This window comes from Eulemur rufifrons, chromosome 28, assembly GCF_041146395.1.
Source record: "Eulemur rufifrons isolate Redbay chromosome 28, OSU_ERuf_1, whole genome shotgun sequence".
Classification (NCBI taxonomy): Eukaryota; Metazoa; Chordata; class Mammalia; order Primates; family Lemuridae; genus Eulemur; species Eulemur rufifrons.
In genome coordinates, this window is record NC_091010.1 from 36681999 (window position 1) to 36701476 (window position 19478).

General features: G+C 38.0%; 1 protein-coding gene across 2 annotated transcripts in view; it reads right to left on the reverse strand.

Annotated features, from left to right (window-relative positions):
- PRKG1 (protein kinase cGMP-dependent 1) overlaps window positions 1-19478 on the reverse strand; it is a 1171371-nt gene that overhangs the window by 1080971 nt on the left and 70922 nt on the right. The window contains exon 1 of one of the 2 annotated variants that reach the window (XM_069461137.1): window positions 14666-14984. The exons of the other annotated variant lie outside the window; for it this stretch is intronic. Within the exon in view, the coding sequence (XP_069317238.1) occupies window positions 14666-14976 (311 nt within the window). The 5' untranslated portion in view covers window positions 14977-14984. Of the gene's footprint in view, window positions 1-14665; window positions 14985-19478 lie in introns of those variants that run through there. 2 annotated transcript variants of the gene reach the window in all.

The following is a 19478-nucleotide window of genomic DNA, read 5'->3' on the forward strand; positions in this document are numbered from 1 at the left end:
ACCACAATCATATTGTTTTTGAAAAGATATCTTGAGATGCAGTACCAACGTCATTAACAGAAAGCATTTATAGGCTAAGATTATATTCTGCATCTGATAGCCTCTCAGTCTGGACAGCAAATATTCAAGTTGGGAATGAATGGTTTTCAAATAGAAATCCATTATCACTGAACAACTTCTATGCAAACATTTCAGGAAACAGAAAAGCCGCTTAGCTCTAAATACTTTTGATGGATTGAAATCAAATAATTAAAGCACTAGGTCTTTAAAACTACTCCAGAGCAGCGATATCATAGTTTACATTTACAATGACCCTATGTGTTAAAATGAATGCTAAGAACAATATTACTACAACTTCACACAAATGCATCTGCACAGAACGATCACTATCCAATCTTCCTGTCTTTAGAGTACAGCTTGCCCTTGAGATACTACAACTATTTTCACTATAATTTTTTGTAACATAATTTAACTACATGGCACTCATTTCAAACTTAGCCAATCCATCCTTGACTTCTCTTTAGGCCTATGACTGCTCATTGAAATAAATTACATTATTATGGAACTTCAAGTTTGCCTATGTTCAACCTTTCTTGCCCACAGTTAGCCCACACAGAAGTCACGTAGGATTCTTGCTGTCACTCAATCTTCCTCTGAGTCATACCCAGCAAAGCCAAGCTGGGTTGTACTGGGCTCTGTTCCAGGACCTTGTCATTACTGAACCTGTCTTTCCATCTCATGCTTTTCAGTTTGGTTTAGAGATGTTCATAGCACTTTAATAATAGAAAAATTGGTTTAACAAATCAATGAAAAGATGATATTACTATAACCTCAACAGCAACCATTTATTGAACCCATACTATATTTTAAGCTCTGTGCTGAGGGAACATAAAAACATTTCTAATCATGGTACATGTTATAATCCTTATTTATAATGAGGAAATGAAAGCTCAGACAGACTCAATGCTACATACCTAGTTAATGGTAAAGTAGCAATTAAATTAGAGCCCATGCCCTTATCCATTGTATGAGCTGTGTTCTGAGCACACATGCCTGTAATTTCCATAAATGCACTGCTGCCCCACAGGACTCAGTGGACTCTTAAGGCAAGCTCATGAATGCATTAATGCCATAAAGTGCATGGAAAGGGGGTTAAACTGAGTCTGATGACCTACTGGATTCACAGTTCTGTCACTTAAGAACTATTGGATTTGGTTTATATTACCTCACCTCTTTGGTCCTTAATTTTCTCATCTGTACAATGGTGACAATCGGCCCTGTATTTGCTCAGATACTGTGAGGCACAAATAAAATCATACACACATTGATTTTTCTAGCCAATGAATGTAAGTTGTTATCAAACCTCACTCTTACCATATACAAAATCTACAGTTGCATTGGTACGTACATAGGCCTTCTAGAAGAATAACCTCAGGCACTCATAGAAGCATAGGATCAGATGGAGTAAAAAAGTTTTTTATAGGAATGGTTGTTCCCAGGTTCCATGCTGAAGAGCTAAGAGACAGTATGAAAACAAAATCAGCCTTTAAATATTTCCTGTTTATATTTTGGCTAACGTTGAGGCAAGCACCTAATGAAAAACTATTTCACCATGAGTTTAATGGTCTCTACCATTTCACAATATTAAGATCTATGAGAATTTTTGGATAATCAGAATTAATTAACTATTATTCTAAACCTGAAAGGATTTTGTTAGTGAAAGTTGTGGTTGTATCTGCAAAGGGAATTAAAAATTAAGAAAAGATTCTCCTGTAACTATTTCCTCTAATTCCACGCCTTTATTTCTTAGCAATCAACCCATCTACTTTTCAAGGTTAAGCAATTTATGAGATTTTATGTTGCAGAGCTTGAGACTTCACTAGACATTTATTAAAGTTGGAGGACAAGTATGCTTCCCTGGAAAGATATTTTACAATCACAGATTTTTCAAACTATTAGAGGCTTTTCAAGACTTTGTAATCCCAGAGGCAAAAAGCTGAAATGCTTTCAGAAGCCAGGCAAATAATATAAACAAGGGGTATGGGCTAGATAAAGACAACATGGAGTGGCAGGATCTGGATAAACTTGTGGGGCACAGGCAATCCGTGCCAAAGCATTCAAATTCGAAAGTTTATAAAACACTTTTCTGGCCAAACCAAACATGCCTGAAAGCTCGACTCAGCTCAGTAACACAGGTTTCCAATTTTCCAAATTTTGAATTTAAAAGATGAAGTGCCCCAGGGCTAGAAACAGGAAGAGCCTTCATCTTGCCCTTCATTTGACAAAGAATTATTAAGCATCTGCTGTATGCCAGCCCTGTTCTGGCTCCAAGGATATAACATGGAGCAACAGAGATATCGGCCTTGTTTTCAGGGAACTTACATCTTTTGGGGGAAGTAGCTGTTAATCAAATAATGACCAAAATATAGAAGTTCAAACTTTGACGGATATGATGAAGGAAAATTATACAGCATTACAAAGTCAAGCACTAAGAATTGGAAACATGATTCCAGCCCAGGTATGCTGGGCCCAATCTATGTTGGAAGAAATAACGCAGTATCTTTTTTAGCTTATACTCTATGGCCATCAATTTCAGGTATTAAATGATTTGTGAGTGAGCAGAAGATAAATCTAGTATAGTCCTACCCTATAGTATTTCCTTAATAAATATTTGGGAAATGACTGAGAAAACAAACAAATAACTAAAAACCAATCTATAGAAACTTTTACTAATTACCAGAATAAAGAACCAGAAAGTATTTGATAAACTTTCTAAAAATACTCAATTGAAGGCATCAATACTGGGGGAAGAAATAAGTAAGTAAATGAATCATCGGCAAATTGAGGGAATGTTCCTTCAAAATAGAAATTTGATTCAGTAGGGACAAGCATAAGCCACTTAAAAATGTTAAACCAAAAAAAATGCAAATACAAGATGGGGAAAACTTTCTAAGTGTGAAACAGTAAAAATGCTTTAAACATGTATAGTTATATTGGATTAAAATTTGAATATAACAGCAATACAGTATTACTGTTAAGAAGAACTATCACGATACTAAGGTGTGCTAGTCTCTACAAGAGAATGCACCCATGACCATCATGGGTAAGTGGGTATATAGTATATTAAAAAATGACCAAATAACTGCATAAAAGGAGCAAAATGGCACAAGGGACATCTGATAAAAAATGAATTGTTAGAACAAACAGCTAAACAATACAGCATACAGACAGTTAGCATGAGCTCTGGGGTCACAAAACAGTGCTTCTTCACCCCATTGCTTTATCTTGAGCAAGTCGTTTAACTTATCTGTGCCTCATTTTCTCTGTTTGAAAAAAAAAAAAAACCAGGATGATAACAGTACCCACTTTATCAGATTGCTGTGAGAATTAAGTGAGATGGCATATATAGTAAGACAAATATTTTTAGTAATTGTCATCATCATCATCAATAGCTGATCAGTAAAGACAGGGCTAAAAAGTAACAACTACTGCCTTAACTTTATAAAGGATTTTTGTGGAGAAGAGAGAAATTGCTTCTATGCACAGGGGGGCAAAAAAAAGGTGAGACAAATTTGAGCAAGAGAAGTTATTATTATGTTCTTCCCCTTCTTGATGATAAAGCAATGGATTGAACTACAAAAAGAAGTGTTGAAATCTACTAATGGGAGTCAAGAATGAGGGGAAAATCCTGTCACAGATGATTTAAAAACTCACTAGCAAGGATTCCCCTAGATATTATTTAATAACCTCTGAGTCAGTCTAGCAGAGAAACCCACTCTTGAAAAGACAAATAAATGGATACTTGAGTCATTTTCCATCCATCACACTGACACTAACCCTTAGGAATCCAGAAGATGGAGTACTGCTCTATTATGATAGATTATTTACATGGCACAGGACTTCAGTGGTAGCACCAAAAGTCAAAACAAACCACAGAAGAGAAAGGGTCACCCGGGAAGAGTAGCCTCCTCTGTGATGAGCAGTGTTTTTGTTTTATACTTTAGGTTGAAGGTATTAGCAATGTGTTTGTTCAACTTGATTCACCTGTCTGCACACCAAATTTGATCTTAACTAAAATATTTCAATATCGGTTCTTTTGATCTCTTCATTTCTGAGGGTATAGAAGCTGTTTAAAATAATCATGATGTTATAAATGGAATGTAACTTTTGATGGAAATAATAGGATACTCTCCAAAAATCAGAAATTTCTGAAATGATTTCTTACAATTATTCATAAACATGTAAACAAATACCCAAATATAAATATATGTGTATGTGCGTGTGTGTATATATATATGAAATGCTTCTAAATGCCTAGATTCTCCATTTCTGGAAGTTTTTTCTTTACTTATTCTTATGGGAAAGGGCATGGACTATACTCAAAAGAAAATTTTTTTTTAGGATAGGCATTTCCCACCAAGAGTCAAAAGGAGAGGAAAACAAGTATGTTAATGCTTTAAGCAAAGCAACAAAAATGCAAAGGCTAAAAAAAATCATGAAGTATGTAAAAAAGTATTAAGTTAATAAAAGATAATCCATTCACAGTGAGCTTGTTATTTTATTTATTTGTCATTCCTTCCCATGAGGACTATATCAAAGTAAAATCCATTTAGTTCTATGGCATTCAGTACTACATAAACAGGAATTATTTAGTTATTGTTTCTTTCTTTTTTTTTTTTCTCCAACAAGAGAATATAGGTCTCCATACTAAGTAATGCTAAAATATCTGGGAGGCAGAATCAAACAAGTTATAATTTTTCATGTCATATTTTCCTTTTATGAAGAACACAAAATCTGAAGTGAAATTTTGAAGTAAAGAAAAATGACTATTTCCTGACCAAGGTTAAAGCTATTTAAGAAAAAGTCATAGCATAGTTTCTTTCACATTATTTCTAAAGCTTTTCAGATCTATAACAAGAAGCATTGCTCATACAAATGTATGATGGAGTTCAGCAGTACATTTTTATTATATCAAGCTCGGTATTAAATGAATGACTAGAAACTTTGAACTATTCTTTCATTTTGCACTATACTATATGCTACGGGGAAAAAACATTTTCCTCTAACAATTCAAAACCAAAAAAGTTCTATTAAGTAAAATCTATTTGCTCAAAATAAAAAGGAATTCACTGAATGGATCTTCCAGCCAAAAATACTACTCTTACTTATGTAAGTGTCTTTGGGCTTTTTCTAAGCTTTGGTATCCTCAGCGATTTCCATAATAAGAGAGTAACAATTACCTAGAATGAAGACCATTGCTCACATAAAGTTCCATAGCCTGACAGTGCATGCAGTGTGCATTCTAAAGCATATTTTTTTATTTCTCTCCACCCAGTGACATAGTGGCTTGCCATCACAGGCTTGGCAAAAAGGTACCTGTCACTTTCAGATGTTTAATATTCCTTTGTGAAGGATTTGGTGACACCCCGTCAAACCAGCACAGGTCTAATCTAAGATCATCTTCTCTGACATGCTATAATACAAAATGTGTTGCTCAGTCTCCAGTGATTTGGGCAACGTATGTGTTATGAAGATGGAAGTATGGAGTTATGCTTCCTTTTGCCGCATGTTTGCCAACCACCTGCAGGTGTAGTAGCAAATGACCAGCCCACCCTCTAGTCCATCTGTAACAATAAGTCCAGGGGAGGAAAACTCAGAAGTCCCATTTTTCTTTTTTTGTCATGACAATTCTTTTTTTCTTTCCTCTCATTCCAGACTTAGAAGCACTGTCAAAACCATAATTTATTGATAAAACTGGACCATTAAGATGATGTACAATATATCCTGAAAAGATGTTTTTCCCGCACATTATCTCATTATTCCTTGGCCTAGATCTGGTGAAAGCTTGATATTACCATAATACAATTGTTTCAGAAATAGCACAAGTATTTTGCTTAACTAGAGCATATTTGTCATCATTGACATTCAATACAATTAACCAAATTAAACTGACTGGCTGATACTATAATTACTTCATGTTCAAAGAAGTATAGTGCTACTTCTTTAGAGCAGGTATGGTCTAGAAGTGAGAAAACGAAACTAAACATCAGACAGTCAATAACATCAGGAGATCTGCTTTTGACACATATTATAATCCCATAAAAATAATTTAAGCTATTTACTTATGCTTTGGCTGGGCCTAAGTGACCCCACCTCTATATAGAAGTTAATGCAATTACATCCATCTTAAAGCCAATCTGATGAAGTTTAATTTGCATTTATGATCTGTAGACAAGCAAAAGTAATTAACATTATTGAATTTTTGATGCAGGTGAAGGTAGTGTTATGTTGGCACTAAATTGTCACTAATTTCTTTTTCTATGCTAACTCCCATCCTTTCATATCTTAGAATAAAAGAACCCAGAGACATAGACATGTTCCCAGTATTCTACCACCAGCTCTTCCCCATCATTCTGTTTCTGACTGCTAAGCCATAATAAGTGAACACATGCTTTTGGTCATGTTCTGTATTGTTGCTAATTCCTCTTATCCCTCCCATTTAGGTCCAATAACTAAATGCACTACATGAAGCTGGATTCATAATGAAAGTGTTTACTTTACTTATAATTAACTTCCCTGCATAATTAATGTCCCCAATCCTCTGGGCAGCCTTATTACATCTATTCTGCTTTAACATGCTATCTGTCAGTGGAATACATTTTCATATTTCAGAAGGAGGGGGAAAGAGACCAGAAAGATCCTCACTGACTCTGATTCTAAGATCATTTTTACCAAAAAAGTATTGGCAATTGCATTAGCTATTTTCATTGCTTATATAAAGTGCTATATTGGCTGATCTTCACCTGAGAAGATAATGATTAAATTACAAATGTAAATAGGCTCCTATCAGAGAGCATTAGGAACAGCTTGAGGAGTTTTTAACAATGACATAAGGGGAAAGAGGGCAAGAAAGTGACACAAAGAGCTGGCAATAGGGGCAGCAGTGAGATCTGATCACGGGGCTTAGGAATTCTCATCTCCCCCAGGATTCTTCCTGAGGGACACGCCAAGATCTCTTATTGCAGGTATCCTCTCAGACCTCTCACCTGCCAGCAATGCCCAGATCTGTCCACTTAAATCCAACAGCCTGGAAAGGGGGTTGAGAGGTTGATATGTTAGCTCCGCTTTCCCTGAAGCCTTGGAAAGTACTCCTCAGCCTGAGCTCAGGCTGTTTGCCTTAAAAGGATAAAATATCTGTAGGGAAAAAAAACTGTAGCTGGCTGCAGAGACATCACATACCAGAAGGAGAGGCGCTACAAGCCCAGTACTACTCTTCCAAGAGGCGCTCATCATTGTTTCACCTTCATTAACTTAACACTGTAGCAGTAGCTGGGACCCAAGGAAGCAGTCTTACCGGCTAATGAGGCAGCTGCCCTCAGTGAGAATAGAAAACAGACTTGGGCTGATCCTAATGTGTGTCACATCTGGACAGCAGCCAGGACTCATAGCTGGCAGGGAAGGGGAAACATACTTACCCATTTAACAGAGCCGCAGCCACATTGTGTATCCCAGGTCCATAGCAGGTAACCCCAGAGATCACAGGGAAACTGACAGGTCCAGATGCTTATGAGAATTGGAGCTGCCACGCTCCACTGAAAGAATGGGATTTGGGTTGGACACAAGAAAACAAGAAAGGTGCTTCCCCAGAGAATGGGACTTTAAGTAATCTGTAACCAACAACATTTAATAGGCTATCCTAGAGGTTCCCAATCCTGAATGCATATTAGAATCACCTTGGAAGCTAAAATAATATAGCTATACCTCAGGTCCACCCCAGAGAAATTAACTTGGAGGCTTCTGAGGTGGTACCCCAGCAAAGATATTTTTTAAAGCTCCCTAGGTGATTATAATACACAGCTAGAGTTGAGAAGTAATAGGCTAGGTAGGGTAATGATTACTTATTTGGGAAAATAAACAATAAACATTAACTAAATAGTATACACCTATAATTTGGTCAAAAATCATTTCTGCTCTTGTAAGCCCCTAGTGCTTAAAGGTTTTAGCCAATGGAGACATTTAACTCTTTAGATGAAAATTTATCCTGGTCTTTTGTTTAATATCACATACAAACATACACACAGACACACACATACATACACACCCTGTCATCTTCCTATCAGAGCGATGCCCTAATTTTGCTGCACATTGGAGTTACCTGGAGAATCATTTAAAAATGCTGAAACCTAGCTTCCACTCCCAAACATTATGATTTTAATTGTTTGTGGGTAAAACCTACACATTGGATGCTTTTCAAGTTTCCCAGGTGATTCTGATGTACAGCAAAGTTTGGGAACCACTGTCCTGTCTTATTTCTTTCACTTTTCCGAAAGTACTTCTGCTTCCTGTTTAATTATTGGTGAATAGATACTCCCCTGAGAGCAGTGCATATGTTATTTATTAGCTTTTCCTGCAACTACGTAATCCCCACACTCTTTTGGGAAGCAGGACAGCTGGAGAAAGGCTCTTGAAGTCAAATTCAAGTTCAATCTTTTACTAAGTGTGTGGCCTCAGGCAAGTTGCTTAGCTTTTCTGAGCCTCTGAGTTCTGTTTCTCATGCTGTGAAATGGGGATAATCCAAAATCTTTCTCCCAGTACTGTCTGAGTGTTAAAAGAAATGACCCATGTAAAGCACAGGAGCAGCACCTAGTACAGAATGAGTGCTCCAAAAATGTTAGCCATTCTTATGATGATGGGCAGTGCATTTCTTGACACATTAATTCAGGAACAGTGATATGCTAACCTACTGCCCTCATTCCTTTTCCTCTGCACTGTGGACTGCACAAAGATTTCAGATTAAGGGATTTCTCAAAGGGACAAAATGAAGCATTCAAAACAAGCATTGGTCTAAAGGGAAACATCTTCAGTATGGCTCCCTGATGAGGCAAACCTTTCCCATACTCCAATTTGGGTGTCTCCTCTCTATAACTGTCTTATCCACAAAGTACCATCTTACTTGCAAATTCTGTTCCAGTCTTATCACCTGTTTATTCACTGACAAGGTCTACTACTCCTTTCCAACTTCTTTACAAATATGGCAGAGCTTTAACAAAATGCATCTTGCTTTGCCCTTTCCTGTCTTCCCCCCATACACATCTTTTCTTTCCACTCTACTCTCTTGCTTTTTTCCTATTAATAACTACAACAATAAAACCCACTCAGAAATAAGAGACTTTTGGGAGTGTACTATTTGTCCCACCTTGTGTTAAAACATCTGTTTTGTGTAGCTACAGTTTTGGTGCTATTGTTTATATTTACATGACAGTTTTGGAAGATGAACATTCCTCTGCTCTTACTAACAAAATTATACTTAGAGAGTTCAAACAGGCTGCACATACTTAACTTCCCAGAAAATAAATTTTAAGGAGATGCTGAGGAGAGCAGTCAACATAGAAGATGGTGAGAGGGAAGGAGAACCAGTGGCAGAGGGCTGGGTGTGAGGAAGGGCTGTCAGGGAAGGGGTGGCAAACAGCACCAGCTCAACAATTCAGATTAGGATTCAAAATGCCACAGATGTGACTGCATAATAAGCTGTTGAGCATACTGGTAAATGCTGCTTTCAGCATGTGCTTATTTATTACATTGTCTTGCATTCTCTGAGCTCGGAAGGTTCAAGTCAGAGTGTCTTTAATGCTAGCAACAGGCCCAGTTCCTTGGATGGGCAGCAGCACCTATAGCGGAGATGGCAGAAAAAACAGCAGCCTGGTGTTCTTTGGTTGCTAGGATACCATGGAGACCCTCCATTGCTAGGCAGAAAGAAAAAAAAAATGTGTCCATATGCCTTATAACCTGCAAACAGCAACAACGGAAACATCGTCTGCGTTCCTGTACCCTTTCCCATTAGGAATCCAAACCCAACTCTCTAGCAAAATAACAAGAAGCAGGAGCTTGGAAATGTGGCCCAGTAGAGCAAGGAAGCTGGTAATTTATATTTTCAGGCAGTTTCTAGAGCTATTTTATTTAAAGGCTTGTCAGTATTGTCATTATAAGCCCCATTGTGGGAACACACAACATGACTGTGCTTCCAAACACCCTAACAGGGTTTTAGCAACCTGGTCTCACACGTTTTTATGAAGGCTTCCACGACTTCAATTTTACTGCATACAGTGTAATGTCAAATTAATGATCAAACTTAAACTGGAAACTCTATTAGAATAACGTTAGGTCAGAATTTAACTCCTCCACAAAAAAAAAAAAAAAAAAAACCAAACACAGGAAAGATGACTTAAGAAAACCAACTTTAGTTTCAATTCTCATCTATGTCCAGTTTACTTAGGTATGGGAGGCATCTGCAATGCTAGTCTATGGCATAAAATTAGATTATTTTCAACAGAACATTTGGAAGTGAATGGAAAAAGCAACTTGGTTTCTTTAAGAGTTTTTATCATTTGTGGCTTGATTAAATTAAATACTCTTATCTAGTTAGTATAGTTATGACTTATTATCAGGACTGTGCTGGTGAGTATTAGAGGGCTAAACTGACAATTCTGAGATTCGGAATTTCACTAGTGGGTAACAATCAGTCCTCAGTGTAAAACATACATCCACACAAATAATTCTTGATTATTCTAAAAACAAGCAGAATACCCTCTCACCTATTTTATAAAATCATATAAACTAAGATCCTCATTCTCGCTAGCCTTAACTTGCTTTTCCTCAATTCCTTCTACAGTACTCTAGTACAGCCACCAGTTGCTGCCAATCCCCAGATGTGCCCTGTTTTCTTTTTCTGTCTTATCTCTTCGCTAATCTGTCTCCCCCACACCCCTCCCCGTTTTCATCTCATTTCCATTCAACTAAATCATGGCCATCCTTCAAATACTTAAATACTTCCACATCCACAAGAGTTTCTGATACCATAAAATTAAATGGGCTTGATTACATTTTGCCAACTGTCTTAGTTATCTCCTCTGTGACTTACCTTACTCCACCTTCTAGAGTATTTACTTGTGTAGCATTGTTAACCCCTTATTAACTCCTTAATGGTGGGACCTATGTATCTCTCACCTCTAATGCCTTACAATATTTTACACATGGCAGACGTCCCATAAAAGTGTTGAACTGAGCTATAGGGCACATTTGGAATATTTAATTTCTACCTTTGAAGAAATCTATGGTTTAATAGCGTGCCATTTCTGATTACACTAGAATTCTCTCAAATTCCTACAGAATTTAACATACAGCCTTTAGGAAGATTTGATTTCTCTTGAGCTATATTAGTGTCAAGGTTTAAAAGATCATATAAGATCTTTATAAAATTAATGCCTCATTAAAAATGAGAAAATACGTATCTTTTTATCTTCAGCTCTTCTAAAGTACTTCACAATCAAAAAGTAAAACAGAAGAGAACATGTAATTCTCTGAAATTCAGCTACTGCTGGGGTGAAAAGCAACAGCTTAACTCAAATACAGAAACATTAACAACTTTTAGGAACTTAAGTCTGTATAGTGCAACTGAAATGACATAGAACCCTGTGACAGCAAAATGAAAAAGATTTGGGAGTATTTTCAATAGGTAAAGCATTTGGATCAAAATATCAGAAACTGGATGTTCTAACCTATTACAGAGTCAATTTTCAGGAATAAAATGTTATGAAATAAAATTAAATTGAAAGTCCGTAAGACCCATTCTATATACACAATCAACAGGCAATCTGATTTTATATAATGAATCCTTGGGCTTTTTTTTTTTAAATTTTTTAGGATTTGCTCAATTTCTTTCAAAATATGCAGTCTAGTAGTTTTACATTCTCAAGCAGTTATTCGGTAGCAGTGGAATACAGATTCCAATTTGCTACATCAGTTCTTTGCTTCCCTTTCATAACATAAGAGGGGCTAAAGGACTATATCTATACAGATGGTGAAAGAGACCAACAAAAACACTCCTCCCACCTCATAGGTGTAGCAAGGTGCCCTGGTTCTGTGCTGGAATCTGACAGAGGCTTCCCCCCAATTCCCATCTTCAAGGGAAAATTCCAAACCAAAAATGTTAAGATGATTAAAGTTTTAAGTTAGTTTACATTTTACATTATTTTTAAATGATCAAAAATCACCAAGAAAACAGAATTTTTTAAAAAAAAATTATAATCTTCAGAAAGTAACCACAGTAAGCAAAAACTAGACAAACATATTTGCATACATCAGATAACTGAACAGAACATTAGCTGGGCAGTTACCTATATCTAAAAAAAATAGTATCAAAACTAACATGAGTGTGAACTTGAAATTAATTTTAGTCTATTTAGTTGGTTTCATTTTAACTTGAACTCATAATAATCTATGTGTAAGTTTAAGGAAGATGGCTAAATTTAAGTTGCAGAAAAGATGGAATACAAAAACATAAACACTTGTTGCCAATAAGTCTGTGTACTCAAATTATTCATAGTGAAATAAACTGAAATGCAAACAGGTCTTCTTTGGTTTGGCAAGTTTTCTTAATTCTTTGTGGAGCTATGTGGTACAACCATTAAAATAACCTAATATATAATCATTTTGCATACAATATAATTCTTTTTCCCCTAAGAAAGGTACACATTCTACTACTCAAGCCAATTTTATTCTAGTTTTCTATATGTAAGTGTGAAAAAAGAACAGATGTTTCTCCAAAAATATTTAAGCTTAGAAGACACTCTATCATTTTCTTCAATAAAATCCTTCAGAATCACAAAATCCATCATGGCAATGCCTTAATAGCTGAGTTCTTTAAAACACAGGTTATTAAATAAATATGAGAACACACAACATTGTTCAATGAATAAAATGTTTATTATAATGGATGTTGTAAACTATTTGCCACACTAATTTCATTTTCCACCATGGACTTTTCTTTTTAATCTAATTATTCTACGTGTCAAGCACTGAGAGGTTTCTAAAACTTACCACATTGTCCAGTTCATTCCCTACTGCCTAGATTCCTTTAGATTTTCTCTGATAGAACGTTTAACTGGAGTTATCAGCCCGCTTGATCATGCTTCATTATAAACCCTATTAAAATGGTCTTTTCATAAAAGCGAAGTTTGCTCTGTTACTCCAAAGTCCTGCAGATACTAAAATGAAATTTTATGGAATGCTTAAAGATGCAGGGAGCTGTCTTGGAGTTACTTTTTCATTATGCAAAACTTGGCCCAGGAGAGATGGTCATGTACCTTGTTAGCTAAAACAGGCAAGCATGTCAGGACTGCAAATTAATTTACCAGAGAAAGTGGAAGTCGATTCAAATCATTCAGGTTTCTAAGGTAAATCTAAGTCTGCTGAACTATTAGGGCAACTTGGTAAGGTCAGAATCTCAGGAATGTTTATCCTTATTGTCTCTCCTCCACTCCCTCACAGAACACAAACTCCTCCGTAAGCTACACCTGCATGAAGAACAGCAAACGTTCCATGAGAACCACTATGTATGGGTATAACTCTAAGTTTTCAAAAGTATAATTAATGCATGCTCCTGACCTCTCCCCCTCAACATCCAATAAATTTAAATAGAGGTAATCAAGTATTTACTTTTTCTCTTTATATTAATTCCTTGTCTTTATGAAGCAAAGAGTTTCAAGGGACTTTGTATTATTATGTAACACGTGTCATCCAGACAATGTGATATAGTTAAGAGCAGCAAAATCCTCGGTTTTATCAATTATGTCATTATCTACTAATTAAAAATGCCATTCATTTGGGTGCTTTCCTTCATTCTGTGTTAACCTCCCATTTCTGCTTCTTTACTCTCCATAAGGATTCTGAGTTGAGTGTTACTGAATAACAAGTTTCATTCAATTTTTTCCCAAACCAAGTTCTGAAGCCCACTGACATCAGAAGTACACAGTTCTCTAAGATGCTAGAACAATACCAGAGGGGTTGCATTAGAAGCCAGGAATAAGGCAAACAGTGTGTCCACGTTGTAAATAAGGTAAGTGTACTTATCTATATTTGACCCTGGAAACATGCAACCCTTTTGGGTGATGGAGCTGCTCCATTAGTAACGTTATGCAAATTCCTGAAGGAAAATAAGCAATCTTCTCCCTCAGATGTTACGAAAAAATATTTTTAAAAAATCAACAGACTAGTCTTCCATTTATGGATTGTAAATGTCATCCAACTCAAGAAATCAAAAAATGCTTCCCTTTTATATGGGTATTTGCTTATTTTTTACACTTTGATAATGACAGAACCTCAGGTTTGAAGGGTACCAGCGTGAAGCGCCAGCAGGTAGAGAAATCCGCGAGAGCCACAAAAGCATAGAAAGTAAGGGAGCTATCAGACGCATTTCATTTCAAGTCTGATGAGCCTGCATTTAGGATTTTCCGGCTGGGCTGGTTTGCCAGGGCTTTTAGGAGACGGGGGGCTTTTTATTTCTCCTGTCACACTCACACGCACGGTCGGACACACGCCTGGGGCGCGTTCAAACTCTACGTACACTAGGTGGCATATACGAATGTATATGTATATTTAAAAATAATGCCTTGACATCTGACAAAGACACGAAGGCAACGTATGTGCAGTGAGTCTGGCTCTGAGAAACGTGCACAGCCCCGCAAGAAGTGCCCGTTAAAATGAAACATTTCTGAGGATGAGGACAGACATGGCAAGCGGGAGGGGCGGGGGCCGACAGACAATACAGAGACCCGCAGCTCCCCACCGCCAGGGAGCCACACGGACCCGGCGCGTAACCCCTGCTTACTGTGGGCTCTTGGGGTAGAAGGGCAGGGTCACATGGCTGAGATCCTGGATGTCGAAAGCGGTGGGCTCGGCGGAGATCGCCTGCCGCTTGGTGCGCGGCTCGCCCTGCAAGGTGCTCGCGCTCTGCTTCTGCGCCTGCTGGGTGGCTGGTCGGATCACCGAGCGGTACTTGTCCAGTTCGTTCTGCAGCTTCTGGATCAGTTCGTCCTTCTGATCCAACTCTAGCTCCAGCTCGTCGATGAGAGCATCCCGCTGCCTCAGCTCCTCGATCTTCTCCTGGAGCGCGTACTGTAAATCCCGCAGGGTGCCCATGCTCCTCCGGGCTGCCGGGGGCTCCTTCCTGCCGCTGCTCCGCGTCTTGGGGCTTCCTCCCCTCTCCGATCAACTTTCCCCAAAGTCGTCGCTGCCTCCCGAGTGCAAAAGCTTCCTACTTGAGACCAAAGCCAGCCCTGGCTTCTGAGCATGCCCAGTCCGCCGGCTCCAGCGACCGAGAGTTTCAGTGTGCAGATTCCACTTCTCTGGGCTTACTGAGACGCTGAGCGTGGGGATGAGCAAACCAGCAGGTCCAACCGGGGATTAAACCTGAAACGCGGTGGGCGCCGCGGCGCGGGGGCACAGAGGCGGGAGGCGCGGCGGCGGCGGGGGAGTGGGAGGAGGGGACTTGAATGGGGACTCCAAGGCAGCAGCGGTCTGGCCGGGTCACTCGCGCCGGGCGCCAAAGGAAGCCGGTGGGGTGTGTGAGGACCTGATAAACCTGGGAGGCGCGCTGGGGGGTGTGCAGGCGGAGCGAGGCGGGAGCACTACTTTGGGGGTGGGGAGGTGGGAGGGCAAGGACAGGGAGGACCCCTTGCAAACTGGGGAGGCGTCAGCCGGCTCCAGAGCATACCAGTCTTGAGAATCCTGGCGATCTGAGCTACGTACGATCCTGGCGACGTCCGAGGACAGAGAGGACTCTGCATCCTAAGAGCTCCGAGTTCTGGAGGTATTTGGACCGCCAGCCTCAACCAAGAAAAGCTCCCGAGCGCTGTGACTGAGCTTTCGCTTCTCCCACGCCACCTTTCCCACGGGGAGCGCCTCACACAGGTGGCTAACGCTTGAAAAGAAACTTGCCTCTCAGAAGGTGAGAGCGAGTCCGTGCCAGGGAGGGATTCCCGCATACAGCCTTTGGAAAACTGGGGTTGGAGGAGGGGGCTGTCTAACTTTTCCCCTCTAAGCGTTGCTACTGTCTGCCAGCTCCTGCTAGTGACTCACTTTTTCTGCCCCTTCCAAACTCAGATAATGGAACTCTTTTTAGGGCAATGGCCAAAACCGGATTTGGGCCCTAGAAGGCTGCTCAGCTTCTCCATCATCCCTCCCGCCTTGAGCTAGGGTCCGGAGAATAGTTTACTGATGGGCCTGGCTTCTTCCAGTTGCTGAATTTGGCGGGGGAGGAGGTGGGAGTTAAAAATCATTCCCGAGTTCCAAAAAGTTCATTTTAGAACTGAACCATACCTTTGAAAATATTACTTTCCTGACAACCAAGCTGTTAGGAATGTATCTTTCCACTTGAATGGCGAGGAAGAAATCCTGACACAAACTTGGAAGAGGGAAAATCCTAAAAACGGGAAGGCAGACCAAACGGGATGCACTAAACTGCACACTATACTGTACCAATCACCCCTACCCACTCATTCCCACCCCCAACCCTGCCCCCACACTATTTCCTACAGTGATGACAATCGGATACCATCTTTTCTGTCCAAGGGTTATTCTCCCATCATGGGAACACATATTTAGAATCCTCAAATATTTACCTAACACCTAAATTCCTAATATTTGCTTAAATCTTCAACAACTCATCAAATTTGCAGCATCTTTATTAGCAGCCTTTTAATTACTATTCTTGGGCACTCAATATTATAAATCTTCAATGCTCTATTTGGTCATTCCTTAACACTAAAACAAAATAGAAAATAAATTAAAACTGAATTGCAATGCACAACTATTCGCTGGAATCTAAACTTAGCCAAGAATACAAATATTCGTATCAAAAAACTTGCTCACTTTTGCTTTTGAATATACACTTTTTGTTTTTGAGCTTACAAAAAAAAAAGAAAGGAAGAAAGAAAAAAACAGCTAGCTACTGGCACGTTAACAAGCTGTTTGATTTAAACTGTATTTGTTTGTGACTGGAGGTATAAATGACAAAGGATATACAATCCTAAACACTCTTTCACACAGATTATGATCTAATTCTCTTAGTAAAGATGACATAGACACTTAATTTTTCTGCTTTTCAACACGTACATTTTCGGAAGTGCATTCATTTCAGAATCTGTCATATAAAGTGAATAATTCCTAAAACATTTTCATTTGTGAAGAAGAAACATGAATAACATACATATACTGACAGCAGTAAATAATAGCTCTGAATTATTGTTGTTTTAATTAGAAGTAAACCAAGCAGAAGTACTATGACTTTGTATAACTGCCTGTATTCTAAAAGAGCTTCCATGACAATTTCCTTCTTCTAGGCAAAAGGCCAAATTCGTATCTTATTCAACCTGTGAGAGTTCTTTATTTCCATGGGAAAATGTTTAATGCTAAATGACTTTTTCCTATAGGTCTATATTGGGGTCCATGATCCAAGAGTTTATGTCTAAAAATATATTCAAAGCAATGTATAGAGGACATCATTAGACAACTGCTAAGCAGAGTTTTGTTTTTAGATTTCATTTGAGGCTTAAATGGTGTTACTCAAAGTCTTTGAATAGCACAAAATAGAGAGGGGTTTTCTTCATTGGTAGAAAGCCTGTCTACACATACAAAGGAAAATAGAAACTAAAGCATTTGTCCCAAAAATAAAAATTAAAAAATAGCACTTCAAAAATATTCAGGTATTTTGAACAAAAGTGAGGTTTTTTTATACTGACTTGTGTAAACAATTTTCACTATTTAAGCTAGCATATCTACATGAAATATAGGATGTATCCACATTATATTTTCATTTAAATGGAATTTTCATGATACAAAATGTTTTAGGATGAATCTGATATTAAGAGTCTGTTGTAACAAACACAAAGTAAATGGCTGAAAAGATCCATTCATTACAATTTTGACTTTAAAAGGGGTTTAAGGTACAGACTAACATTCAGTTATGTTAGCCTATATTATAAAAATAATTTCATTTTCCCTTAAATGCTTTATAATTATATATGCAAATTATAAAATTCTAGGCTTTTCTCATTCTTAAAGTCAAAATAAATGTTTTAAGTAAATTTTTCAATGATGTTTTTGTCTGGTTGTTTAGATCTTGAGGAACCAGGTTTCCAGCTCAACCTTTTGAGTGATTCTAACATTTTCTTACACATCTTTTGCATTGTACTTAGCAAATGCTAGAAATAAAATTTATGTGAAAAATCAAGATCTTATAATTACATTTCAACAAATTATCTTTACTATGTGTCCCATAGAAAACTTAACTGGCTAAATTACCAGATCAAAGATAAGGCACAAGTCTACAGTCTACTTAGGAAATGTCTACCACAAATTCCATCTGGAATGGAGTGGAGGGGAATAGCATGGGCTGAACTCTTCTCCCACTGCCTATCAGAGGTGAGGCCTTGATGTTAGATACTAACACTTAAAGAACAATGCAATTTTGAAGGAACTGAATTCACAGTCTTGAATTCCATAGCCAGCTCACAACCTGCTTTTCAGCAGTCTGCCTTTGTCATAGCTTTCACGGAAGTAAAGTCCTACTGGTAGTTAGACCAAACTGTGGCATGTTAGAACTCCAGTATGTTCTTCAGTTTTGCACCCATACCTCATGATTGAGAATAAATATTACCATGTCTTCCTTAATGGATCTCATAATCATTAAATGGGATATTCAATAAAGTAGCTTTATTATAATACTGGCCATTAAAAAATAAAGTCTATAGAATTTTTTATCCTTCACTGAAAACATAATTAGCCCCAAAAGAACTATAATAATTTTATCATCCATTTGTCCATTTCATGGATGCTACATTTCCTGGAAGAGTCTTAAGTTTGAAATTTTTGTCTACCATTTCATGTATATATCTTGAACAAGAAAACAAACAAACAAACAAAAATACAGTTGGGATTTTTAGGTAATGGAAGCCACACTTTGCAGAAAACTGCTAAAAGTTTGTTACTTGTTGTACTCCTAAGAATCTAGATATGAAGGCTATTACTGGAAGACATAAATAATGGCTTGCTCTAAGTTGTGAATTATAATCAAGATCACAATAAAAGTAACTAATTTCCTTGAACTTTTAATGCATGACAGACACTGTTCATACAACCCTCTGAGTTGAATATTATTAATATTTCAATTTTATCTGAGGGAACGGAGGCACAGAATAACCCACCTAATGAATGGCAAAGTCTGGGTTTAAATCCAGACCATTTGATGTAGAGCCCAAGCCCCTACCTCTCCTTGCCTTCTACAAGATCTTACAAGTGTTGCTGCTGTCTTGTTCTGGATCCAGGGAGATAAAAGTGTCCTTTAACATTAACTTGCTTGACTTTGGGGTTGGGAAGGTAGACAGATAAGAAATTTGAAAAATCCTGAAAGGGCAGGAAAAAGATGTTTAAAAAGTTCCTTTTTCCAAAACTGTCTTTATTCAGCACCATTTCACCCTGGTTTGCCTTAGAACATTCTGGTTTTAGTACTAGAACTGCTTCAGATTGTCCTGGTTTTAAAACTAAAAGTTCTAAGAACCTCTCAGTCCTAGTCAAACCAAGACTGTTGGTCATTATATTTAATTCAGGATTGCTGAGCCTCTTGAGTTTATAAATATGTTCAA